This window comes from Peromyscus leucopus, chromosome 1 (assembly GCF_004664715.2).
Source record: "Peromyscus leucopus breed LL Stock chromosome 1, UCI_PerLeu_2.1, whole genome shotgun sequence".
In the NCBI taxonomy this organism is placed as follows: Eukaryota; Metazoa; Chordata; class Mammalia; order Rodentia; family Cricetidae; genus Peromyscus; species Peromyscus leucopus.
Window position 1 is genome coordinate 107,196,351 of NC_051063.1, and position 27,697 is coordinate 107,224,047.

The window sequence follows — 27,697 nt, forward strand, 5'->3', positions numbered from 1 at the left end:
AAGAAATCCATGCTATGTTCCTGAGTCATTCACATAAAATCATGACCAATCTACAGCTTCAGCATTCAGGAAGGATCTTTCAGAGGCTAGGAACTAGCTCAGTCAGTAAGGTGCTTGCTGTGCAAATGCAAGGATGTAAACAAACAAAACTGAGTGTGACAATACATGATTACAATCCTAGTACTGGAGAAACAGAGACTGACAGGTTCCTGGCCAATCTACTAGATGAATTCCAGCTCAGAGAGAGACCTTGTCTCAAAAACACAGAAAGAGTACCTGAAGAATGATACCCAAGGTTGTCCTGTGCACAAGTACATTTGTGTAACATAGGATCAGCATTCATTCAAGACATTTCACAGTCTGATGGACTTTGAGTGGTATATAAAACAACTGTCATCTGATAACCAATGATATCTCAGACTTGATGAAACAGAGACCCATAAGAAATTTTAACAAAAAGAAAAGAAGAAATATAAAGACCAGGGTTGTCTTTGTTGTTTCTTTAAATCCTAAGAATTTACTTGCCAGTTCATCCCCAATGGGATCAAGAAAACATTCTTACAAATTTGACATATTTGTCATCAAGAACCCAGACCAAAGAACATCCAAGATCCCAATTCTATCACATAAAAATGGCCCAGTAAGGCTCTTTGGCTCTACAGCAAATAAAGAATCCATAAAGTAGAAAGTAAATCAATCTATGACAATAATGTTCTTAAAGTAAACCTTGTTCGCTGGAGAGACTGCTCAGCAGTTAAAATTATTTTTCTACTCTTGCAGATGACCCAGGTTTAGTTCCCAGTACCCCAAGGTGGTTCACAACCAGCTTTAACTCCAGTTACAGGGGATCTGGATTTCTAGCCTCTCCAGGCACCACACATGAATATGGTGTACAAACATATAGCAAAACTCACACACATAAAATAAAATTTTATCTATAAACATAACAAAAACAGTAACAAAAAAAACCTAAATGGCTAAACTCTGGAGAAATCAATCCAAGGCATAATTTAAACAATTTGCTTTGCTGTTCCAGAAAACAAAATGGTATCAGCCGAGCAGAACAAAACTATACCTAACTGTACTGCCTCCAACCTTAAACACTCCTAGCTCTTTTGAGATCTAGGAATATGGTTATAAAATGCTTCTGATACCATGTAAAAACAAGTAACTGGGTTGGCCTGATGGTTCAGCAGGTAAAGACACTTGTCACTCAAACCTGATGACCTGAGTTCAATTCATAAAACCCACATGGTAGGAGAGAATGAACTGTAAGTTAGCCTCTGATCACACTCATGCTAAGGCACGCAAACCTGTATGCATGCACACATATGAATAATATTTTAAGTAAACATCTCTCCTTTTAAAAAATCTGTACAGGCTCCAGAGCTACACAAAGAAACCTTGTCTTGAAAAAACAAACAAACAAACAGAAAGACTGTATAATTTCTATAGATCAAAATTGAATTTTAAAGCACAGAATGAAAAGAATAGAAAGTATTTCCAAACCCTTTACTTAACAAATGAGGGAACTATAGTTCAAAAACACAAAGATACTGGTTCAAGGTCATATAAGTTTGTGTCAAAGTAGAGCTAAACCTTGGGTGGGATATCAATTTAGTCTACTTTCTCCCTAACATTAACTGGTATAGAAAATCAAAAGTCACAGAAAACTTAACCAAAATAATAAAAGGGACTAGAGAGTTGTGTGGATTATTGAGAGCAGAGTGTTTAGAGGCCTAATTTAAAAACACATTTACAAAGCACTCAGGAGGTAGAGGCAGGGGAATCTCTCTGAGGTTGAGGCCAGCAATGACTATATAATGAGACCCTGTCTCAAAAAAAAGTTAACTAAAATAAAAATAAGAAACATATCACTTGCATCATAACGAGCAAGTTGTAATTTCTTTAAAGCTAATTAACTTGAGTCTATAAAAAGGGGTTAATAAGTCTTTGCCCTGACAATCTCTATATGCCACATAAGAATCATAGGAGATAAGTTACAGAAGAGCATACACAAATTGATATGGTATCAGCTTAATTAACAATATGGGAGAAGAGGAAACAGGAAAAAGAAATAGATCATATTAAAAATAAACTGTGTCAAATATAAAATTTTGCCTAGAGTTGGCCCTTGTCTTTAACAACCAGAAAATTTAAAATCCTACATGAGTGCACATACACGTGTCTATGTTAATGCACAAAAGTAAAAGTATGTACATTTATCTATGGAATAGAGTAACTATAATATAAATATGAATGCATAGATGACTGTATATGAAATTACCTGAATGTGTATAGCTATACACATATTCACTTGTAAATATTTAAAGGGACTATAATTTTAACCATATACAAGTCCACAGGGGCAATGATCTATATGCATACATGCAGCTTCCTTATGTCTATATATAAGGACATAGAAAACAGCTTCCAATATATCTTTGTAATAAACTCCTTAAACATAAGTTCTAATTTCCTGACTACTCAGCAACCTCTCACCCCAGTTCCTCCTCGGAATGATCTAATCCTTCAATGGAAGAAGACAGACAGACCCAGTGGGGACATATGAGAGAAGGAAATGCTGCTGGGAAGACGCATGGCTTCTCCTGAGTACTACTGTGGCAGCATGAGTGAAGCTGCAGTCCATCATCCGACCATCTGTACCCTTTGATGGGAGCCAGACACTAGCTGGGGAAGTCGTCCTTCAAAGTCAGCTAGCTCATCCTGACTCTACCTTCTCCAACAATTCTGCTTTTGAAGGAGGCTGCAGAAACAAAGAGCACCAGACTAAGAAGTAAGAGACTAGCCCTGGCAATAATTTAGGCACACTACGAAGACCTTCTCTGTGTTTCATATCTGCAAACAGTGAGGAATTGGTATATATATATATATATATATATATATATATATATATATATATATGCTTCTTAGTCTAGTATTCTATTTTTCCCCTTGTTTTTGTTGTGTTGTATTTTTATGGTTTATTTGATTTTTGAGACAAAGTTGCCACACAGCCAAGGTTGGCCTTGAACTTGCTAAGTAGCAAAGAATGACATTTAATTCCTAATCCTCCTGTATCACATCTATCTGGGATTACAAAAATGCATCACAATGCCCAGCTTTGCTTTCAACACTCTTAAGATGCTATAAAGAAGACAAGAAGTTTTGAGGGCTGGAGAGATGGCTCAGTGGTTAAGAGCACTTGACTGTTCTTCCAGAGGTCCTGGGTTCAATTCCCAGCAACTACATGGTGGCTCACAAGCATCCATAATAGGATCTGACTGCCTCTTCTTGTGTGCATAAAAACAGATCACACAAATACATGAATAAATAAATAAATAAATCTCTTTTAATAAATTAAAAGAGAAGAAGAAAAGTTTCCAGAAATACAAGCTTTTTATAAGTTAGTCTAGAAAAAGAAAAATATCTCTGCTATGGAAGGGCATACTCCAAATAAAATTACTAGAGGCAACTAGTAATTCAAAAGACATGGGGCTAGGAGTGAGAAAACCTGGGTTCTAATCCTAATTCCACCACTAAAAACATCTAAAAAAATAATCCCTTACATAGAAAGTACATATAAAGAACATTTATAATTACTACTGACCTGATTTCCATTCAAATGATAAAATTTACTCCCTTATACGTGATATGATGGCTCATATCTGTAATCCCAGCACTCTGAAGGCTGATGCTAAAGGATTATCATGAGTTCTAAGCCCAAACCAGCCTGAGCTAGCTCAAAAGGAGTTTCTTAAAGGAGAAACTGGGCTTGCAACTTAAAAGATACTCGGCCGGGCAGTGGTGGCGCACGCCTTTAATCCCAGCACTCGGGAGGCAGAGCCAGGCGGATCTCTGTGAGTTCGAGGCCAGCCTGGACTACCAAGTGAGTTCCAGGAAAGGCGCAAAGCTACACAGAGAAACCCTGTCTCGAAAAACCAAAAAATAAATAAATAAATAAATTAAAAGATACTCATTAATATTATTAAGTAATGATATCAGAAATAATGACAATGACAACTAAATGCCCATGCTATATATGCCCATGTGATAAATGTTTTATAACTATATAGAAGTCTATGTTCCTTTTATATAATTCCCTGCTTTTTTTAAAACTAACATATACAGGGTCTGGTGAGATAACTTTGTGGGTAAAGACACTTGCCACCAAGTCTGACGACCTGTGTTCAAACTCAAGAATTTACTCAAGTGTAAAGAGGGAGCTGACTCCTGAAAGTTGTCTTTTGTCTTTTGATTTCCATATGCTCACCATGGCATACATGCTCCCACCCCACACAAAATACATAATGTAAAAATAACATACATAACTTCAGAAAAAAAAAAAAAGTTGTGGTGGTTTGATTAGGCATGGCCCCTATAGACTCATGTGTTTGAATGCTTGGCCCATAGGGAGTGGCACTATTAGGAGGTGTGGCCTTGTTGTAGGTGTGGCCTTGTTGGAAGGAAGTGTGCTTCCACTGTGGGAGCGGGCTTTGAGGTCTCCTAAGCTCAAGCTATACCCAATGTGACACAGTCTCCTTCTGCTACCTGTGGATCAAGATGTAGAACTCTCAGCTCCTACTCCAGCATCATGTCTGCCTGCATGCAACTAAGTCACACCATCATTATAATGGACTAAACCTCTAAAACTGTAAGCAAGCCCCAATTAAATGTTTTTCCTTTATAAGAGTTGTTGTGGTCACGGTGTCTCTTCACAACAATAAAACAACTAAGACAGAAGTCTTCATCTCAGTTGTCATTTCCAAACACATCATACTGTTGGCACTTTCTTTTTTCTTGCTAACTAACAGGCATATGGGAGCTTCTTTTGCTGTGATCACCATGGACACAATCTTCATACCTGTAAAACTCATGTACTTCTGACTATTGGAGGTCTTCTTAGAGTTATAAAATTCCAACACATCCAGAACAGCCTGTGGGTTTTTCTTCTGCTCTGATTTGGTGATATTTGATGTTTGAAGCAAGCGGGCCCACTGTTCTGGCATCCCCTAAGAAAAAGACATTAAAAGTTTTCAGGAAGACATGGGTACTGGGACCCTGAAAGAATATCATATCAAACCTCGATGTCTGCTAGCAGATAAAAATAAGCCTATTAGTTATCCCTTTCCCTAGTCCCTCAAGATTTACACAAGCTCCTTTTATGTATCTTCCTTAAGAGGTCTACTCCATTACCAGGCTTTACCTCCTTCAGAGCAGGGACCAAGTCTGATTTACTCCTGCATTTAGTGCCCCACCTAGAGCTTGCTGTCATGGGGCCTCTTAAGAGAGGTTTGTTTGGGTTGGTTGATGTAGCTCAGTGGTAAAGCCTTTGCACAGCATGTGCAGGGCCTTGTTTTCAATCCCAAATACTGCAAACAAACACACAAACCAAGAAAAATAAGAGAAATTTGAGATTAGGCAAGTGTTCTTGAAAAGTCTCTAGCAGAGAAAGAAGCTTTAGGAAGACAAGAAAGGACTGAACCTACTAGCATACAGTCCAAACTCTAAGACTGACACAAGGACTTACCGTAAACTCCCCTGTGACAGCATCAAAACCAACATGAATTGTATGTTCAAAATCTGAAGGAAGAGAAATCTCTGGCCGCTCCTTCTCCTTCTTTTTATTTGCTACAAAATAAAATTTAAAAAAGAGGGATAGTATTCAGTTTCTAGGCTTATTTTAGCTTTTCAGTAAGTGCCTGTGAAGTTCTATATAGTATGCATATATATTTAAAGAGCCCAAAAGGCTATAAAGTGGGGAGATGGTAAAAGAGCTAAAATCCATGTCATTGTTGCCTCTTCCTCTCACCAAAATATATAGTTCTGGATCTTTACTTTCTCATCGAAATGATGAGATGGACAAGATGATCTTAAGGGCCTATCTAGCCTCTACATTTCACAATAGTCTATGTAACAAGGAAGATAAGCACTCTCAAAGCACTGTAACTAGACTGTTTTAATAGGTATTTCATATACATTATCTTACATAATTACAAGCCTGAGAGTCAACTTTCATTTGTAGACTAGGAGATTGTGGCACAGATCTGCCTAGTCTAGTCATTATGAAAGTGAAATAAAAGCCAAGGTCCTTACATTCTTCTACTCTACTACTGCTGAAGAACTGCAAATTGATTTAAGAAAATGTACTCAGATATAATGAGAAATAACATCAAGAACTTACCATGTATATACACTATACATAGTTTTCCTTTATTGTTACAATTTTATAAACTAAATACTACTACTACCTGCTTATACATCAGAACACAGAGTAATTTATCAATATAACTAGCAAGGGGTGGGATTTGAACCCAGGTCTGTCCTAAAGATTGTTTTCTTCAGTAACTTCATAAGAATGTCTTGTCTACATGCCAGTTGCTAAGGGTTAGACTATTTATATACTTGGCAATTTCCCTTCTAGAGCAGCTGCTTTGAGAAGGAGAAGGCTAAGGGTTATACCATGGCCCCGAATGAACAGTCACTTATGACATAATTGCATTTGTCTACTCAAAGCTAGAATGTATAGGACATGTGGCAGGGCTTTGGAAGTGCTTTGTGTCAAATGGCTTTCTGTTTCTAAATTCCTTCTAAGATAATCCCTTAAAAGGTTCTAGAGAACTACAATTATATTGTTTTATTTAGATTTGAACAAGTAATATTTATACATATTATGATTTATAAATTATTTCCACTGTATATTAATAAAGTATATAATATAACATCACAAACATGGCTGTTAAGTCCAGAAGAAATTATGGTAGTAAGGATCCAGAGGAAGGTAGCTCGCAGAACAAGTAGTCTATAGAAAAGAGTGCCAGAGAAATGAAACCATGTAACTCATAAGGAGGGCAGGGTTAATTCTGAAATTAGCTCTACCTCTGCCAGCCACTCTTTTCTCTACCTGCAGCCTCTGAATACACCTCACAAGCTCCCACCTCCTACTTGTTGCTCACTTTTTCTTCTACAGTAAGTAGAGAGGTGGGGTTGGTGGCCTTGGGCTGTTGGACCCCCAGAAGCATATATTTTCTTTATCTGCTGTTTTGTTCCTCAATCCCAAAATCATAGTATATGTCTAGTAAGAGATTATCACAGTTGGTTGGCTTTCTGGTAAGTGTAAAGCAGGAAAAATCCTGAGCACACTGTTGACTCCCCTAGGCCTCTGCTTATTCTGTTTGTTTCTGGAATGTCCTTCCCTGTCTCTACTTAGCTAGTAGCTACTTAATACAGGGTATAAAATATTGGATTCCTCTCCTCTGGAATTAAGAACAAAATGAGGGTGGTTCCCATCAACACAGTAATGAAGGTATCAGACAGTACAATTTAGTAAAAATGATGAAAAGAAGAATAAGAAAAGAAAAAAAAAAACAAACCCAGGAGAATTTAATTTTCTTACTATTATGTGAATCAATTAAAATACATGGTTTTATAAAGTAAAGAACCTTAAAAACACGAGTTATCATTAATACTAGCAACTACCAAAGAAGATTTCTCAATAAGATGATGAAGATAGAGAATTTAAATATGACTAAAGACAGAAAGAAGACCAACCTACCTTGATTTCATGTAAGTAGAGATCTTAGGTTTGAGGAAATTATGTAGAAAAAGAGCTTGTAACCTTACCCATCCTCCTATCTCTGGTTTAGTCCAACCTGGGCTTAGGAAAGCAGCTGACCACAAAATTCCATGTTTTACCACACACATTAAAGTTTTAGCAAGGGCCATTAGATCTATTTTTAAATTATTTTTAAACAGCACCTCTCATTGGCTCAACTGAACTAATCTGAGCAAAAGGCAGTAAAACATTCTAAACTTAAGAAAGACAAACCCTGATGTAGTTAACTTTACTAACCTCTTCCCAAGCTCAGAGAATTTCACTTTGTTCATAAAAATGCAGCCAGAAAGAGATTGCAAACTAAATGCCATAAGACTTCTTAGAATAAACCAAAGGCTCCAAATCCTAACCACAGGAACCAGGCTTTCCCACATGGAATCCTGCAACTCAGCACTACCTATTACAAGCCTTCAATTATAGCTTCTCCTTCCAATCATTTATGCATCCATCAAGCGCAAACTGAGGCCATTCTGGAGGTCAGCATTAGGTAATGACCACAGACACCACTCACTGCCAGCTCTAATCTAAACCACTACTGTAATGTAAAGAACATTTCATTCTTGTTTCCCTGAGAGACACAACACTGCATCTCTAGAAATTCTGCCTCCAACATCTGGGTAGAAGCAGATATACATTTCTTAGAAGCACCATGTATGAGTCCAATACGCAATCAGTGTTGAGACAACTAACAGTAGTATGATGCAATAGACACTTAGGAAGACTTTAGTTCTATACATATTCCTCTCACCTTCCACCAGTGAAAGCTTGGTCACTGTTTACTATTCTTTAGGGTTCAGCTTTCTTATTAGAAATAAGTTGTGGGTATTGGATATGGGCATCAACCAAAAGAATGAATGAGATTTCATTAAAATAAGTTAGCCTCTTATCTGTATGGTTTTTTTTTTCTTTTTTTTTGGGGGGGGGCGGTTCGAGACAGGGTTTCTCTGTGTAGCTTTGCGCCTTTCCTGGAACTCACTTGGTAGCCCAGGCTGGCCTCGAACTCACAGAGATCCGCCTGCCTCTGCCTCCCAAGTGCTGGGATTAAAGGCGTGCGCCACCACCGCCCGGCTATCTGTATGGTTTTATAGTTTAGAAAATACTTTTACAGTCATGACATAGAGTGGTATACAAGTGTTTACTACTGACATAAGATGAGCATGAATTATGTTACTCCCATTTTGCAGATGACTCTATAATTAAGATATTTAAAATAATAAATGGTAGAGTTAATGTGGGAGCAGACCTCCATACAGGTTATTGGGAGTTCATTTCTAGAATAATTCTCTATGCAGCTTGTATCAATTTTCAAATGCTATATGAAGGCAGAGCATGGCAAAGACTGCTAGCACTGTCATAGATCCTGCAGTTGAGTAATAGATTGCTAACTGAACTAACATTCCAAACTAAACAGAAGAAACTCGGCCATTTTTTATCTTAATGTACATATTAATAACAGCTAACAAGGGTCTTAAAGCAGGAGTAAAACCAATATGCTAAGGGAATCTACAGAAAACCCACAGCTAGAAAATAAAATGCAGGCTATTCGGTCATCTTGCAAGAACTTCCTGTAACTGCTTTCAACCTCTAGGCTTTCAACTGACAAAGATGCAGACTTGATCTTGGGGATAAGATTTATTTTCAGACCAAATCTGGCCTAAGGGTACTCAGTCAGATTTCCAGAAGAACCTCCAGGTCTACAGCTCTATCACCAATAAAAATAGCTCACAATGGCCTGGTTTCTTACTACCTACATAGACAAGCCTGATCCAATGGCATTTTGCAATATCTCATCTATATAAATATAGAGTTGCAGAGCTAAAAGAAACTGGCTCTGGCGCTCTCGTTTTTTACATGGAAGCACTGACATCTACAGAGAAGTCACTGACACAAACATGACAGGCAGCTTGTGGAAGAAGCAAGACTACAACCCAGGTATCTAGATTCTTGGCACATAAAACTACTCCTTCAGTTGCGGTGATGTATGACGGTGCTGTTTCTATCCTGTTGTTCTAGATGGGAATCTTCTTTAAAAACAAACAAGAGGGGCTGGGGTGGCAGTTCAGTGGGTAAGAGTGCTGGCTATGTAAGAATGAGGATCTGAGTTAAAATGCCTAGAACCCATGTCAAAAGCAAGGTATGCCCGTGTGCATCTGTAATCCCATCATTGTTGGGGGGAGGTTGGGGGGACAGAAACAGGATGATTGCTGGGGCTTGCTGACTGCCTGCCTAGCTCCAAGTTCAGCAAAGAACCTTTCTTAAAGGGAATAAGGTGGAATGTGATTGATTAGGATGTCCTCCTCTGATGAGACAGGTGCATGAGCATACTATCCACATATGCATATACAGCACACACACACTCATATACGCCACACACATGCACCAGCTCTATTGATACATAAGCAATCTGTGAAAAAGAAAATTCCAAACAAAGGTATTTCAAAAGTCCTTAGGTTTTATGATTTCATAAACATTTTAAAAAGTTAAAAAGAAGAGAAACAGATACATACAAACGTCTACAATTTGTCTGATAGCTGGCAAGAACAAAATTATTCTTAGAATTTCGTTCAAATATAATACTAAGCAGGGCTGGAGAGATGGCTCAGTGGTTAAGAGCACTGGCTGCTCTTCCAGAGGACCCGAGTTCAATTCCCAGCAACCACATGGTGGCTCACAACCACCTGTAATGAGATCTGGTGCCCTCTTCTGACTTGCAGGGACACATGCAGGCAGAATACTGTATACATAATAAATAAAAATTTAAAAAAAAAAAAAACCCACAGCAAATATAATACTAAACAATAAATCAAATTTTCATTTGGCTTTAGCCACTTTAGGAAGGAAAGACTTGGGGAATAGTTAACAAGAAAATAAAAGGTACTGAAGGAGAATTAAGTTGGGGAAGGCCAGATCTTTCATCTAGACTATTAGGAGGGGAAAAATGCTCTGCTTTGCCTTTTCTTCCTAAAGCACAAAAATTATGAAAGTAAATTAGGTACTGTACTTTTATCTCCGGGTAAGATGGATCGGTAAAATCGGTCCTTCTTTTTCTTCTCCTCTGGGTTTGGAGGCAGAGGTTTGGAGCCGTGGTTCAGGGTCCCAGTGTCTTTGCTGCCAGCTCCAATCATAGTGCTGGTGTTTCTCATGGGAGGGGCTGGGGGTTTGTCCTGGATGTCTAAGCCGTTATTTGACATTGTCACCACCACCAGCAGCAGCTACTAGAATTAAAAGAAAGAACATAATAATACTCTTAATATTTATTAGCGCAAGGAAATACCTATTTCAAATGTTTTAAATTTCAAATTATACAGCCCTTCTACTACTAGCCATGAACACTGCTAGCCTATTTAGTCAGTAACCCAGATGTAAATCCCTACTGTGAGCCAAACACTGCTTAATTTACTAGCATTTTCCTATGCTTTTGGAAAATAGAGTAAAATTTAAAAGAGGAAAATCTCCAATGATATGCCAACAAGGGGTTTTAATGAAAACAAGTATTATTACCTTAAAATATGTTCTAGTTCTTGACAAACGATAGATATGAATGTGTCCAGAATTTATATTGTCTCCTTATTAATGCATGTAATGGTAGAAATTGTATCTTTAATCACAACTACTTAGAATATAGTCTCCTCGGAGTAAGATGCAACAGTGCTTTAAAAATTAAAAGCTTCCCAAAAAAAAAAAAAACTACATAAAAATCACCAGTCACTTTTAGAAATTGATTGTCAGGGCCTAACACCCATAAGCCTTGATTCAGTATGCCTGGGTTAAGACTAGAATTCTGCATTTTGAAAATAAATAGCCTCAATGTCAGCCAGATTTGCATACCACTGCTTCAGAAATCAATTCTTTAAAATGCAATAAATTTGCCATTCTAAAAATTAAAAAGATTAAGACATAGAAAGAACTCTGATAGTATACTATATTCAATAAAAGTAATGGTTTTCATGAATTTATAAAATTCTGTAATAGTCTTTTTAATATTCTCTAGTAAATGGAAAATCTGATTTCTTCCATCCAAAGAAACCTACTATTGTGTATTTTAAACTCCTCCACTGACATGCCAGAATAAAAGCTAATGCTCTTTAGCGTCTTCAGGAGGCCTGCTCTTATTTGAGCAGGCCCATTCATAAGCCCAGTCTATACTGTCTGCTAGCTCACCAAATATTCTTTTTTGTTTTGTTTTTTTGAGACAGGGTCTCACTATGTAGCTCTGGCTGTCCTGGAACTCCCTCTGTAAACCAGGCTGACCTCAAACTCACAGAGATCCACCTGCCTCTGCCTTCTGAGTGCTGGGATTAAAGGTGTGCACCATCACACCTGGCCCTCACCAAATATTCTTACACACACTGAAGAGAGAGAAAAAGAAGCAAGGAACAGGGAGATGTCAGGCACTGTGTCAATAATTTCTCTCTTGATCAATTAAAATCTTATTTAACTTTTTAAAGTCAAACTCAACTGGATTTTTTTTTAATTCATCTTGACCAACCTTTGGTCCTTTTCGAACAAACAATATCAAAATAAGTAAGGATACTTCTGTTAATCCAAACTGACTATCTGGGTAATTTTTTTTAATGTATTTCTTCTATTTTCACTTCCCAGATATGACTGCCTTTGCCTTCTCTTCCAGCTCTAACTCAGGTTCCTCAGCTCTTCCAAGAAAGCGTCCAGTGTCATAGTTGGCAATGCCCTCCTACTCCAGGTTGCCAGTTCCAAAATTATACTCCCACAGCTACCTACTACCCAAAACAGGCTCTCCCTGGCCTCCCAGACTTTCAACCAGCAGCTTCATTTAATGTAACTACCATTTAGGCCATAGGCCAGGATTATGACAGGAAAGCGTCACCAACCATCTTGATATATACGTTTCTTCATTTTTAGTCATTTTATCATGTTTAAGAGAATTCTGAGGAGGTAGATTAACCAACACTCTATTGGAATCTAATGTTCAAAACCTTGTACTGCATGATGGCGGCTTGGGTCATCCTGCCTATACTGGAAACCTTCAGCAGTAGGGTATCTATAATCTAAAAAGGCAGCCTAGTCTACCTTTCTTCATCCATTTAAAGAGTTCCCACATTAGTTCAGTCTCTCTCAATGTGCACTACAATTATTTGTTTGCACACTTGCCTCCCCCTTCACCACCCTCAGTTAGACTTGACACTATGGACCCCACCCCTTAAGAACAAAGTTCATATCTTACATATTTTTCAGTCCCTTACTCCATTCCTGGCAAAAATGGGTGATTAAAAAAGGGAGAGTGACTTAATCATCAGAGAAATGCAAATCAAAACGACTCTGAGATACCACCTTACACCTGTCAGAATGGCTACAATCAAAAACACCAATGACAGTCAATGTTGGAGAGGATGTGGAGCAAAGGGAACACTCCTCCACTGTTGGTGGGAATGTAAACTTGTACAACCACTGTGGAAATCAGTATGGCGGTTTCTCAGAAAATTAGGAATCGAACTACCTCAAGACCCAGCCATCCCACTCTTGGGCATATACCCAAGGAATGCTGATTCATACCATAAAGATACATGCTCAGCTATGTTCATAGCAGCACTATTTGTAATAGCCAGAACCTGGAAACAACCTAGATGCCTGTCAACTGAAGAATGGATGAAAAAAATGTGGTACATATACACAATGGAGTACTACTCAGCAGAGAAAAACAATGAAAGCATGAAATTTGCAGGCAAATGGATGGAACTAGAAAAAATCATCCTGAGTGAGGTAACCCAAACCCAGAAAGACAGTCATGGTATGTACTCACTCATAAGTGGATTCTAGATATAAAATAAAGAACAATCAGACCACAACCCATAGAACCATGGAGGCTATATATATAGCATAGAGGTTCCTAGGACAACTGCGGCTTATAATAAATTTCGGTTTTACTCAATTATTGAAAAAAATAGCCAAATGAACGGAAACACATGAACTATGAACCAAAGGCTGAGGGGCCCCCAGCTGGATCAGGCCCTCTGAATAGGTGAGACAGTTGATTGGCTTGATCAGTTTGGGAGGCAACTAGGCAGTGGGACCAAGTCCTGTGCTCATTGCATGAGTTGGCTGTTTGAAACTTGGAGCTTATGCAGGGACACTTGGCTCAGTCTGGGAGGAAGGGACTGGACCTGCCTAGACTGATTCTACCAGGTTGATCGCAGTCCTCGGGGGAGGATTTGCCCTGGAGGAGGTGGGAATGGGGGGTAGGCTGGGGGTAAAGGGAGGGCGTGGGAGGGGGGAGAATAGGGGAACCCGTGGCTGATATGTAGAACTGAATGGTATTGTAAAATAAAATAAAATTAAATTTAAAAAAAAAAAACCAATGACAGTCAATGTTGAGGATGTGGAGCAAAGGGAACACTCCTCCACTGTTGGTGGGAATGCAAGCTTGTACAACCACCGTGGAAATCAGTATGGCGGTTTCTCAGAAAATTAGGAATCGAACTACCTCAAGACCCAGCCATCCCAAAGAACCTCAGAGTATGTAATACCAGAACTGAAACAACCTAATGCCCGCAACGGAAGAATGGATTGAAAAAAATGTGGTACATATCACAACTGAGTATACTCAGCAGAGAAAAACATGGCATAATGACTATGCAGTCATTAAGTGAAAATTCTAGATAATATAAAATAAAGAACAATTAGACTACAACCCACAGAACCATGGAGGCTATATATATAGCATGGAGGTCTCTAGGACGACTGTGGCTTATAATAAATTTCAGTTTTACTCAATTACTGAGCAAGCCTTAATGAAACATCTAACTATTAAGATAAGAATACATACTGTATCAAGCTGATAATAGAAAAATAAATTAATTTTAAACAATAAATAAATAAAAAGAAAAGAAAAAAGGGATAGTGAACATAATGAACAAATATAAGATCAAGTAAAATAAACAACAATAATTATTCCTTTCTACACTTGAATATCATCTTTTAGAGCTATTCAGAAAACCTTTTCCCCAGACAGAATTTTAAGTATTTGAAATAACCTTTCAAGACATTCAAAACTTTCTTCTCAAAGCTCAACATTCCTAGTCCCTTCAAACTATATTCATTCACAAAAACTGTGCTTTCTTGTGCCCTCTGAGCTTACTTGGGCTTAGGTTTTGGCAGTACTTTGCAGTTTCCCTGCAGCCCTCCAATCAGCCCTTTCCTACTATTTCTCCACAAGTCTTATCTGTCTTTATAGCCACTTCCAGCACCTGGGAGGTGAGGAGGAGATATCCCAGGGGAAACCTGCTAACTAGACTAGCCAGAATGGTGAGCTCCAGACTTATGGAGAGACCTCAGTAATAAAGTCGAGAATGACCAAGGAAAAAACTCAAGGTCAACCTCTGGCATCCACATGTGTATGTACTTGCATACATGTGTCACCACACATAAGAACACGTATACACACATGCATACACCTGTAATCCCAGTACAGAAACAAGAGAACTTAAGGTCTGAGGTCAGACTTATGTTACATAGCAAGACTCTATCACAAAGAAAGGAAAGGAAGGGAGAGAGAGGGAATATTAATTGAAAATATAATCTTTTTTTAAAGAAAAAAATAACTAAAGTGGGACATAGCAGAACACTGTAGGCCTGCTATGTTCTGTCTCACACATAGGCAGAAAAATGGCCTTTTCTGAGCAGTTTTTAGATCTGGACAGTAAATTCCCCATGTTAAAATTAATTTAAAAAAAAAAACATTGTTGATTCTACAATAAGAAAAGAGGTGTTTCCTAAAGGAAGAGCCAGCTGTTATCCATCTGCACTGAGAAATCTGGGATGTCTTAAGTTCACAACATGGGACCTGGGGTTTGGGACAGTCCTTTACATTTCCCAACTGAGTTGCTGAAATCCTATGAAACAGTTTCCCTAGAGAACCAGCTGGTTTAATTACTTTTATACATAATAGTTCAGCCATTATTTGGAACAAGTATTTTAATAATCACTAACATCAGATCATACTTCAGAATTTATATAATCTTGGAAACCTACTTGCTAGGTATCACTTTTTTCATTCTAGGCTCTGTTACATACTGGAAATAGAACAGTGAATAAATCCAAAGAAGCATAGTTTCAGAGATGTTGCCAGTCACCCCACAATACCACATAGTGGGCACAAGAGGCAGGGACCTGGAAAAAATGTTTGTGTGATCACTGTACCACACTGTTACCTCTAGAAGCAAAGGGATAAACTACACAACGTCTAATTCGCTTTAACTTTTAAAACAACTTCATCACATTTATTTATTATGTGTTCACATGCTCATGCACTGTATGCGTGGGGATGTCAGAGGGAAGGTGTAGGAGTCAGTTCTCTCTTTCACCATGTGAGATTAAACTCTGGGAATTAAACCCAGAGCAGCATCAGCTCAAGAAGGGCCTTTTCCCACTGAGACATCTTGCCCATCTTCTAATATATTTCCCAGATAATCCCTCAGATCATAATTTAAAATAAAAAAGGAGGGTGGCAAGATGTTGCTCAGTGGCAGAATAGCATGAAAGTGCTGAGTTCAATTCCTACCACTGTACAAAAAAAAAAAATTGTTAGGTGTTTACAATAAATTATTCAACAAAATGAAGGAAGAACAGGAAGGAGAAATAAAGCCTACTCCACATACTAACTACATTTCTAACTCTGAACAGCCCAGAGCAGCTGCACACTGGCACGGCCAACACTCAGGCCTGAGGACTACTGTATGCCCTTGGTGCCTGCTTATTAGAATCTGATCTTTAATTAAATCGTGCCAAGAGGTTTGCTTTGGCAGGACCCTGGAATGCCGCGGCCGTGAATTTGCTGAGGGATGTCCTTTAATGCGTCAGAGGCACTCCCCCTCTGCGGCCTTCCGCCAGCCACTTGCTCTAATACGGCAACAAGACAGCAACTGCTGGGCAGCAGGAAGAAAACTGTAGGTGCGTTTGAGTTGTTAGGAAAGCTACTTGAATTTCTGACCCTCTGCCACCGACGACTCTTGAGTAAAATACAAACAAGACTACCTGGTTCAGAGTTCAGAACTAAAACACAAAAGCTGTTTAAAAGAGACGGGGCCTAGCAGCTGCCTGGCACAAAAAGATGTCCCACAAATACACTTGTTTCTTCCTCATCCATTTTCCAGTTTCACCTATACCATTCTCCAAACCCATCCTTCTATCAATACATTTCCATGTCCCCACCTTTACCTACACTGTTCTAGCTGCTAAGATGTCTCAGGGAGTCTGCCTAGCAAACTCCTGCTCATTCCTCAAGTCTAACTGAACTCACTTCCTCTAAGAAACTTGCCTCTTCCCTCAAACTTTAATTGCATTTTATACATACTTTGATGAAGCAATGTCGAAGTTTCACCTGCACTGCTTGTGGACACTAGGCAAGGAACGACTCGAAGGACAAAACTATGATGAATCTCTCTGTCTCTAGGCCTCTACCCAGCACAGCCATGGAGTACCTCAGGTAATGAGCAACAGCCACTTTCTAAGGCAATCTGGCTTGGTGGAAAACATACAGAAACTGGAAGGCTTCTGAAGGGTCAGCCAATTCCAAACCAAGGGAATCTGAAACCTATCAGGGTATATAATTTACCTAAGCTTACTAAATTCAATACTGACATGGGCATGACTAATTTCTTAATTATTTTGATTATCTTAAAAGTATTCTTTAGACACTAATTATAATTTGAGACACAGTGCTATACTGAGAGGCTTCCCAAAGTTAAGAGGAATACGAAAGGCAACAAAGATGTGGAAATGGAAAAGACTTGGGAGTAAGACTGACTTCACTTAGTCTTACCCTGTACTTATGTACTTAGACACACACACACACACACACACACACACACACACACACACACACACCCCTGCCTGTCTTCCCCTCCCTTTCCAAAATTCCAGTTCAGATAGTTGAATTCAACTCTCTCCCAAACATCTCTAGACTGAAGTAGCAATGCCTAAGAACACTATAAAATCTGGTTAGCTGCTTTCATTTCAAAGTTATGATTATTTTCCTGTATGACACTATATGATTCCCCACTCCTCTCTAAGTAGATGATCTTATTTTTAATAAAACAGAAATCTCCACAGGAAAACTATTTTCCACCCCCAAAACTACATGCCTCCTTACACATGCAACCATATTCTTCTTGCTTCCAGTTACACTGAAGTCATGATGTCATTCCTTCCTTCAAAAATGATTTTCTTTTCCATATTCTCTTTACTTGCCAGACTTCTTCCCTAGAATGACCTTTCAATTACACCAAGCTTTCTGTGTGATATAGTCAGTCATTTGATATGCTGTTATGTAACAAATAATTGATTTTGCATTTACAATGTGTTAGTACTAATCTAGTTAGGTAAAACAAAATTCCTATGTTCGTGGAAATTATGTGTCTAGTAAGAAATGCAGACAAAAAATAAGCAATTCAATAAAACAGTGCCAAGTATAAATGTGCGTGTATGGGGGCAGGGTTGATCAGGACAGAATTGTTGAGGAAGAAACACTTAAGCCTTGAATGGCTCAATGGTTAGGAAATGAGATGACAGCCAGGTGGTGGTGGCACATGATTTTAATTCCAGCACTCAGGAGGCAGAGGCAGGTGGATCTCTGAGTTCAAGACCAGCCTGGTCTACAGGGTAGTTCCAGGACAGTCAGAGCTACTCAGAGAAGCTCTGTCGGGGAGGGGGGGGAATGAATGAATAAATGAATGAATGAGGAAGGGAGAAAGGGAGGAAGGAAGGAAGGGAGGGAGGGAGGGAGGGAGGGAGGAAGGGAGGAAGGGAGGAAAGAAGGAAAAGAGAGAAAAAGAAATGAGACGACAGGTTTTAGTAACACCCAGAAGATGACCATTCTAAGCAGACAGAACCATAAACACAAATATAGAATATAGAACTATATATACTGGGCACCAAAACAGCAAAAGGACCAACAAGATTAAAGTTTAATTAATAAATAAGAAAAAATAGGTCAAGACACTGAAATTGAGTGATTAAGGCTACAAATTCTGTGATAGAATGATTGCCTAGTTTGTTCACAGCCCTGGGTTTGGGCCCCAACACCAGACAGAAAGAGCAGGGAGATGGAGACAGGCAGAGAAACAGTAAGAAAGATTAGCGATATAGTCAGATTGTGCAGGGCCCCATAAGCCACAATAAGAATCTGGATAGTACAGCAACTGGAGGAAAGCACTGGGTTTTAAAGCAGTGATCTGATTTATAATCTAGTCAGAGTAGAACAGATTACAGGGAGAATAAAGGAGAAACCATTAAGAAGTTACAAAGATCACGGTAAGAACTCATGGCTACATATACAAACACCATACAGCATCCTACATGTGCGCACATGCTCTCCTCTGACACCAACATCCTCCTCCAAACACCACTTACGTTTCTGCTTGCCCTCAGAAGCAGAGCTTCTCAAAAGAATTAAAGAACTGTCTATTTATATTAAAGCACTATCTCTACTACCTTCCCTTTTGTGCCAAGTGGCATCCTTCCTATTTCACCAAAAGTATCCTTGTCAAGATTGCCAATCATTTCCATCTTGAAAAATCAAATGATCATTTTTCTGTCCCGTCCTTGCTCAATTTCTCATCAGCAGTCAATATAATTAACCTCAGTTCTCTTTTAAATACTCTACTTTCTTGGATTCTCTTTCCCTTCTATCTTTCTGCCCTCTCTTCTCCCCTCTGCATACTTTTCCGTCCGTATCTTTCACACATCCAAGACCCCAGGCCCTTTATTCATACAAAACACTCTCCCCAAGACGACCTCACCCAGCCCAAAGGCCTTACATAAACACCCTTATTGTTCATGACACCCAAGTTTTACCTTTTAACCAAACAGCTCTCTGTCAGATTAATAACTTTATCAGGCAGTCAATTCTACCTACACTTCTGGTAAGTTGCAGGTACTGGTAAAAATTGCAGATAGTCACAGACTATTAAAGTTAACATGACCAAAAGGTATTCTTGGTTATCACAGCAACTATCACAAATTTTAATTATATTCATTTATTATACATCTCCTTAATAATCAGTAGCAACTAAATATGTTATTTACTGACATATACATAGTAACTAACAGGTACTTAGATGACTTTTAGATGTACTAGACTCTGACTCTGACTCTGCGCTCAAATGAATGCACAGTCTAATGGGAGGAGAATGTGCAAAATTAAAATAGCAATGCACGGACAAGTACCACCACTGAATGCATGCTGCACAAATCCAGAAGAGAGGCCCTAACGGTCAAGGAAGACTTTCTTAAGAGGTGACTTTAGAGTTTATTTTTGCAGGATATGAGTAACTATTATCAACTGTGTAATTTTTATTTATTTTTTATTTTTTGGTTTTTCGAGACAGGGTTTCTCTGTGTAGCTTTGCACCTTTCCTGAAACTAACTCTGTAGTCCAGGCTGGCCTCGAACTCACAGAGATCCGCCTGCCTCTGCCTCCCGAGTGCTGGGATTAAAGGCGTGCGCCACCACCGCCCAGCGTAATTTTTATTCTTAAAAATTTATTTATTTTGAATTGCATTGGTGTTTTGCCTGCATGTATATCTGCATGAGGATGCCAGATCCCCTGGAACTGGAGTTACAGACAGTTGTGAGCTGCCATGTGGGTGCTAGGAATTGAACTCGGGTCTTTTGGAAGATAAGCCAATGTGTTTAATTACTGTGCCATCTCTCCAGCCCTGTATTTTTTATTTTTTTATAAAAAAATATTTTTAAGCTTTATAATAAACTTTTCAGTATTAATACTGAAAATATAAAATTCATTTTATATATGAAACTTAGATTAACAAGCAAATAACCAGTAATTACTAAAACAAAGAATTTGTCTGCTTATCACAAAGAGTCACTAAAAATACAATCTTTTATATGGGCCTCCTACCATCTCTCTGATCTGAATAAAAGACCTGATTACCAGTTGTCCTCTATTTTGAGCATGGAGTTCAACTATCAATCCTGAAAGCCTTTTCTATGTATTCCCTCTTTTTCACAGAATGAGACTCATGTGAGACTACTCAGTGGCATCCTGGGCTACAGCATCTGAGCGTCTTCTCAGTGTTTTAAGAGTGCATCCAGGAATAACAGAAAAAATATGGGTCTATCATGGCACAGAGTCTTCTCCTGCACTCATTGCTTCACTAGAGCCTCATCAACCCTACACAGTGTTACAGTTCTAGTTTACACGAGTGAGTGATGTAACATCTACCTATCTGGTCTCCGGACTCTATCTTGTGCCAGAAATTGAATTGAAGAAAACGGGGAAGACAAAGGGGAGAGAGGGATCAAATAACTCAGGAAGGGTACTCAGCAGTGAGTCACTTAAATGGCCTGGAGTCAGAAATGAACAGGGACAAAGTTTGTTTCCTTCCAAGGTACTGGGAATTTGTTTTGCCGTGGCACAATCCTACCACATGTAAATTTGTTTTCTATCTCAGTAATATCTACACTCTAGTCCCAAAGACAGAAAAAACAAGAAAACTCTTTATACATCACATGCACATAATGTCACGAGATAACACGGTCTAAGCAAATTCCTATCACCATTATAGAAGACTTGAGTTTACAATTCAGCCCTGCCACTGATCTGTTGCACCTTAGTCTTCCTCCACTGCATCATCATGGCTCCCTGTGCTTCCCTCTACACTACCACATGAGGGTCCACGTCCCTTACCTGCAACAGAAGGCAGCAAATGAATCTAAATCCCACAGTTTTACCCAGCAACCAACACCCTAACTAACATGGTAGAGATGACTGAGAAAAAAATTCTTCTTAAAATCACATCTATCTATTTATGTGTGTGTGCTGGGGTAGTGGTGAGTGCATGCCATGGCTCAAGTATCTAGATGACTTGTACGAGCTGGTTCTCCCCTTCTACCATATGGGACCTGGGAATAGAACTCAGGTCATCACTCTTGGCGGCAAGCACCCTTACCTGCTGAACCATCTCACCAGCCAGAAAGAACAATTAAAATGGATGGAAACCACACACACACACACACACACACACACACACACACACACGCACACACGCACGCACGCACGCACGCACGCAAGCACACACGCACACACGCACGCACGCACGCACATTGCATATTCTAGATAGTGTTGATGAAACAATAACCCTGTCATTCTCATCTCTGTTCCCCTCTTATTCTCCCACTTTAAGGCCCTGTCCAAGGGAAAAAAAAAATACAGAGCAAAAATAAACCACTCTGAAGAGCCCTAAGTCAGAAGAGAAAAGAATTAGCCTATATGATCCCGTTACACATCCTATAATCTTTCCCTCCACACCCTAAATAACCACTATCTTGATGTCAAAGCCACCTTCCTCTTCAAAAGAACACTCTCTTGCCCCGAGACTCCACCTTCTCCTCTTCCTCCCACTGCGCTATCTGTTCCTCTGTCTCTCTGTCTCCCTCTCAATCTCTCTCTCCTCTCTCTCTCTCTCTCTCTCTCTCTCTCTCTCACACACACACACACACACACACACACACACACACACACACACACACACACACACACACGTCAACAACCTCCTTTTCTTCCAATCAGCAGACCTCTGGGCTGCCAACTGGTAACTGGCTATCCCCCGACCCCTCATCTAAATGAGGGACTCTAGGTCAAGTTTCTTATCTAGCTGTATTTGTACTTGTTCTCCAGCTCCAGCCTTCAAGCTCTTGACTTTCTGTTGTGCTTTTCCCTACTGCCCACGTTCTGCCATGGCTAAAGGGAAAAGATGGGGAACAGAACCAGGAAGAACGATTGCGTATTGGGAGGCACCAAACACAGCTTGAGGGCAGTGAGGAGAGAGCTTGGCACTTACAGAAAATAGAGTTCAAGTGAAAAACAAGGAAGCTAGAATGCTTGGACCTTACAAACATCACAGCAAAGGTCCCAAACCAGCAAGCTACTCCCAGTGAGAAAGCACAATCAAAGATTCTAAAAGGAAAAGAAGAGAGCCTAACCAAGAGGGAGAGGATCCAGGAGAGAAAAGAAAAGACAAAAAACAAAAACAACTGGTTATGCAGGGGGAAGAGACAAGAAGTGGAAAGCATGAGGACAAGGAAAGGAAGAAAGGAAAACAGTGAGGTGGGAAAACGGGTGAGGGGCAGGCAAGGAAAAAGGACCAGGAGGAGGAAGGAGAGGAAGGTCTGCCAGAGGAAATGCATAGCTTTTTTGAAACTGAAATGAGAAAGAAGGTCTAAAATAATCAAGGTACGTTAGGATTTGTATTTCTTGGTGCCAAACAATGAGGAATTACAGTGATTAAGACATTACACAATCTCAAGCTCTGTCATTTACTTAGCAGATCAACAACAGGGCTCCAGAGAAGACAGCCTAGTTTACAGCAATGGTCTAAGTACCAAAGAATTGACGAATTGACCAGTTCAGAGAAAAACAGTAACAAACTCTCACCTGTTTCCTCTCAACCCCACCTTACAGTCAGCATACCTACACTTGCCCCCAACATGAGCATCAGCATTTCAGCCTGTCTTGCCCTGAAGTCACTGGCTCTGAACAGACCAGCAAAATATACACAGAAGGCTGGCTCCTGTCTCTATCTAGCTCACCTTTCCAAGGCAACCTGGCAGCCTAGGGAAGCCACAGTTACAAACCTTAAACCCTTCTCCACAAATAAGGAAAGTGAGGCTCCCAGAGGCTGCTGCCTAAGCAGGAACAGCTCCAGGGGGCTCCTATCTTCCCTGCATCTCCTACCAGGGAACAGTACCTCTGGTCCCGGTAAGCTGGCAGCTAAACCAAGGCAACAGAAAATCATCACCCAGGCCATCAAGCAGAAGCATGCTTACAAAGGAGAGGGGGCCCCTGAGGCTCACAGTTCCCCAAAAATCCAGCTTCCCCTTCATAACCTTCCCTAGCCAGATCTCTAATTCCAGCACAGGCCTAGCCCTGAATGGGCTTATCTCAAGGTTCCACCCTCAGGCCTCTTCCCTCATTAAGAGTCCCTTAAGGTAAGTGGAATGTAATGTTCTTCCCATTCTACCCCGGAGGGCAGCAAGACACCCCCTCCTCCTACCCTCGCTAAGCCTAGCTATGCCAGGCCCAGGAAAGGCCAGCATTACCTGGCGGGGAGTATGGGGCCCAGCATCTCTGATGATCTTGTGTATCTGTCGCAGAGCCGCACCTCTCCCTGCTCAGCAGTTGGGACAAAGCCCAGGCTGAACCAGCCCGACAAGCTGGATTCGGCCGGCGCAGCGGCGCAGCTACCCAGCTCCCGAGGAGCAGCACACTCCAGCCCTCGTAGGGCGGCAGCAAAGACAGAGTGGCTCAGTGAAGGGGCGGGGAGGGAGGGAGGAACAGAGAAAGGGAGGGGAAGGGGGCGGGGAGAGCACTCATCCCGCCCCCTTCTTTCTGAAGAGGCGCTGAGGGGCGGGAAACAGCTACATTCCCACCGTTCTGGTTGTCTCTGCTGTTCTCCCAACTCAGGCTCCAACAAGAGGTGCCAGGCAGGTCTTCTAGAGCCGCCAGAGTCCTCCTGTGCACCAGAGTCAAGAAGAACACCAGAGGTCCTCTGTGCTTTAGTTTGCAGTCAGGTACTGAGGGCGTCTTTCCTAGACCTCCTCAAATCAGATTCTTTGTTGTTGTTACATTTTGTTTGTTTGTTTAATTTGGTTTAGTTCTATGAAACAATGTATCAACCCAGGCTGGTTTAGAACTCATTTATGGACCCTAGGAGGACCCTGAACTCCTGACAATTCTGTCTCAGCCTCCTAAGTGCTGGAATTACAGTTATGTAATCACTGCCCAGACTTCAAGTAGTTTTAAGATGGTCATTCACCTTCATACTCTGTCCATTCTAATGTATACAGGATGAATGACAGAAAAGGAGAGAAAAAGAGAAAGAAAGAATCTGACATGGTCTTTATAGTTTTCACACACACACACACACACACAAAATTCAAAATGGATCATAGATCTAAATTCAAGACTATAAAAATGTCTATAGTATAATGCAGTAGAAAATCTTGACTGTAGTTGTTTGTTTTTTACCCTTTGGGGGCCCACAACCCAGCTCCCAAATAAATACATGGAGACTTATTCTTACTTATGAATGCCCAGCCTTAGCTTGGCTTGTTTCTAGCCAGCTTTTCTAACTTAAATTATCCCATTTCTCTTTAACTTTAATATTTTGTCTCCCTAGATTTCTCCTCCTATTTATTCTCTCTGCCTGGCTGCCCCACCTATTTCTCTCACCTGCTTACCTATTGGCCATTCAGCTCTTAATTAGACCAATCAGGTGTTTTAGGCAACATAAAAGACTACAACACATCATTGCATCATTAAACAAATATTCCACAGCATAAACAAATATAATACATCTTAAACTAATATTCCACAACACTTGATCTTGATTTAGCAATGGTTTTTTAGATGCATCATCAAAGACACAATCCATTTAAGAAACACTACACAAGTTGAACTTGATTGAAACATGAAACTGTTCTTCAAAAAAACAATGTTAAAAAATGAAAAGACACTGGGCAGCAGTGACGCACGCCTTTAATCCCAGCACTCAGGAGGCAGAGGCAGGCAGATCTCTGTGAGTTCAAGGCCAGCCTGGGCTACAGAATGAGTTCCAGGAAAGGCTCCAAAGCTACACAAAGAAACCCTGTCTTGAATATCAAAAACAAAACAAAAATGAAAAGACAAGACACAGACAAGAAAAAGACATTTGCAAAGTATATGTACATAATGTACTTTATGTACATATTCAAAGTATATAAAGGATTTGTACCCAAAGTCCACAAGGAATTCTTTAAATTTAGCAGTAAGAAAACAATTCAATTAAAAAAATTGGGGGAGCAGCTGGGGACTGTAGCTCAACGTTAGAACACTTGACTGAAATGCACAAGGCCTTAGGTTCGATCGCACGATGAGGGGTGAGTGGGGTGGGATCCACCAACTATGGAGCTAAGGTTGCACTGGCAATATATTAGCACCAGTGAGATGCCTCAGTGGGTAAAAACACTGGCTTCAGAAGCCTCATGACCGAAGTTCAATCCCCAGAACCCACTTAAATGTAGAAAGAGAGAACTGACTCCACAAAACTGTCCTCTGACTTCCACATGCATGACATGACATGTGCATACCACACCACAAAATAAATAAACAAATAAATAAATAGGTATGTAGATAAAAAAAATCAATAAATGAGAACACAATGGCTGGGGTTATTCAAGTACTGGTAGAGTACTTAGGAAGCTGAAGCAGGGGATCATGAGTTCCAGCACAATGAGTTCCAGGCTACAAGGTAAGACCCTATCTTAAAAAGCAGGTAGAGGCAAAAGATCTGAACAAAAGGTTTACCAAAGACAACAATCATACAAAAAGATACTCAATACAGTAAGTCATTAGGGAACTGCAAATTTAAACAATGATGTGATACTACTGTGAATTCCTACCTAAGACAATACTAAAGTCACAAATACTGACAATGCTGAAGATGATGTGAAACAGCAGCAACTCTTATTGCTACTGAAATACAAAATAGTCAATCATTTTAGAAGACAACTTGGCAGTTTCTTACAAAGCTAAATATAGGCTTAGTAAGCAATTCAGCAATTGAAAAGTTAGGTATTTACCCAAATGAAAATTGATTGCAGCCCACCCAAAAAAGTTCCCCTAGTTCATACAAGAGCCCCAAACTGGAAACAATCAAGACATTCTTTAATTAGTAAATGAGTAAACTATGATAAGTCCATACAATAGCTTACGCAAAAAGGAAAACTATCAAGCTACAAATGGACATGGCAAAACCTTAAACGTAGGTTGCTAAGTGAAAGAAGCCATTCAGAAAAAGCACTGTATGAATCCAACTACATGATATCCTAGAAAAGGCAAACTACAAAAACAGTAAAAGTGTGGGAAGAGAAAGCTTAACAAATACATAAGTAAAGCATGGGACATATTTAGAGTAAAGAGTCTCACACTACTGTAATAATAAATACATGGTATTATGCATTTTTCAAAACCTACAAAACTACACAACAGAAAGAGCAAACTAATTCAAACTACAGACTTCAGTCAATAATAATGTATTCAATACTGGTTCAACCAATTGTATTGTAAAATTCTCATAATAAAGGAAACTAAAAGCTGAAGAGGGCTCAATGAATATTCTGCTCAATTTTTTTAATAAATCTATAACTGCACTGAAAATGATTATAAAAGAGAAAATACTAAGAAAAAACAAAGACATGAATAAGATGTGCGTTTTTTTTTTTAACAAAACTCATTAGACATAAAATGACTGTCAATTGCTGTAAGTATCTAAATACCTCTCAATTTCTCTGCTTATCTCACTACAGACTGTCAAAAGTGCAAACTATACTTTGAGTGGTGGCATTCTAGGGCAACTTCCACTAAACACAGAGCTGTTTGCAAAAACCCCAAGGAATTACTCTTAAATACAGTCTACTATTACCTCCTTTAACTATACTTAGTACTTCTAATAATTCAAAAGCTACATTGAAGTGTTAGCCACTGCAATGCCCTTGGATGACATTGAACTTAGGTAGCTCAAACCACCATTCTCATAAGAATAGCATCATGCTAAGTCTCCTTCAGCCCAATTCGTTGAGACTTAAATTTAACAGTCTTCCTCTTAAATTTCATCTTGTCAGCTTCAGGGCATCTATTCAGTCTGTCATTTAGCACAGTGACTTTCCCTTCTAGTCATTACCATCTGCAAATCTACAAAAATATTAATTATGCAGTTTTTTGATATATGTATTAAACAGTCATCATGAACTCTTTTTTGTCTCTCTGTAGTACTGGGAAATGAACTCAGGGCTCTCAGACTCAATGCCAGACAAACCTTTTACCAAGGAATACACCCTATCCCTTCTTTTTACTTTTCTTCCTTTTTTTCTATCTTCTTACTTTTTCAGACAGAATGACACTAAGTTATTCAGGCTATCTTTGAATTCACTCTGTAGCTCAGGCAAGCCTCGAAAACTTGTGGTTTTCCTACCTCAACCTCCCCAGTAGCTAGGATTATATGCCTGAAGCACTATACCCAAGTCCATCAAGTGCTCTTGCATGTACTAGAT

At 39.6% G+C, this 27,697-nt stretch overlaps 1 protein-coding gene across 2 annotated transcripts in view; it reads right to left on the reverse strand.

The window, feature by feature from the left end:
• Positions 1 to 23,903, reverse strand: part of Pak1 (p21 (RAC1) activated kinase 1) — a 60,816-nt gene extending 36,913 nt beyond the window's left edge. Inside the window, exons 1-4 of one of the 2 annotated variants that reach the window (XM_028877461.2) lie at positions 23,708 to 23,903; positions 10,617 to 10,827; positions 5,531 to 5,631; positions 4,865 to 5,012 (exon numbers count right to left, since the gene is read on the reverse strand). In XM_028877461.2, coding sequence (XP_028733294.1) covers positions 4,865 to 5,012; positions 5,531 to 5,631; positions 10,617 to 10,806 — 439 coding nt within the window. In that variant the 5' untranslated portion in view covers positions 10,807 to 10,827; positions 23,708 to 23,903. Of the gene's footprint in view, positions 1 to 4,864; positions 5,013 to 5,530; positions 5,632 to 10,616; positions 10,831 to 23,707 lie in introns of both variants that reach the window. The other variant, XM_028877460.2, reaches the window with a different exon arrangement.
• Between the last annotated feature and the right edge of the window lie 3,794 nt (positions 23,904 to 27,697).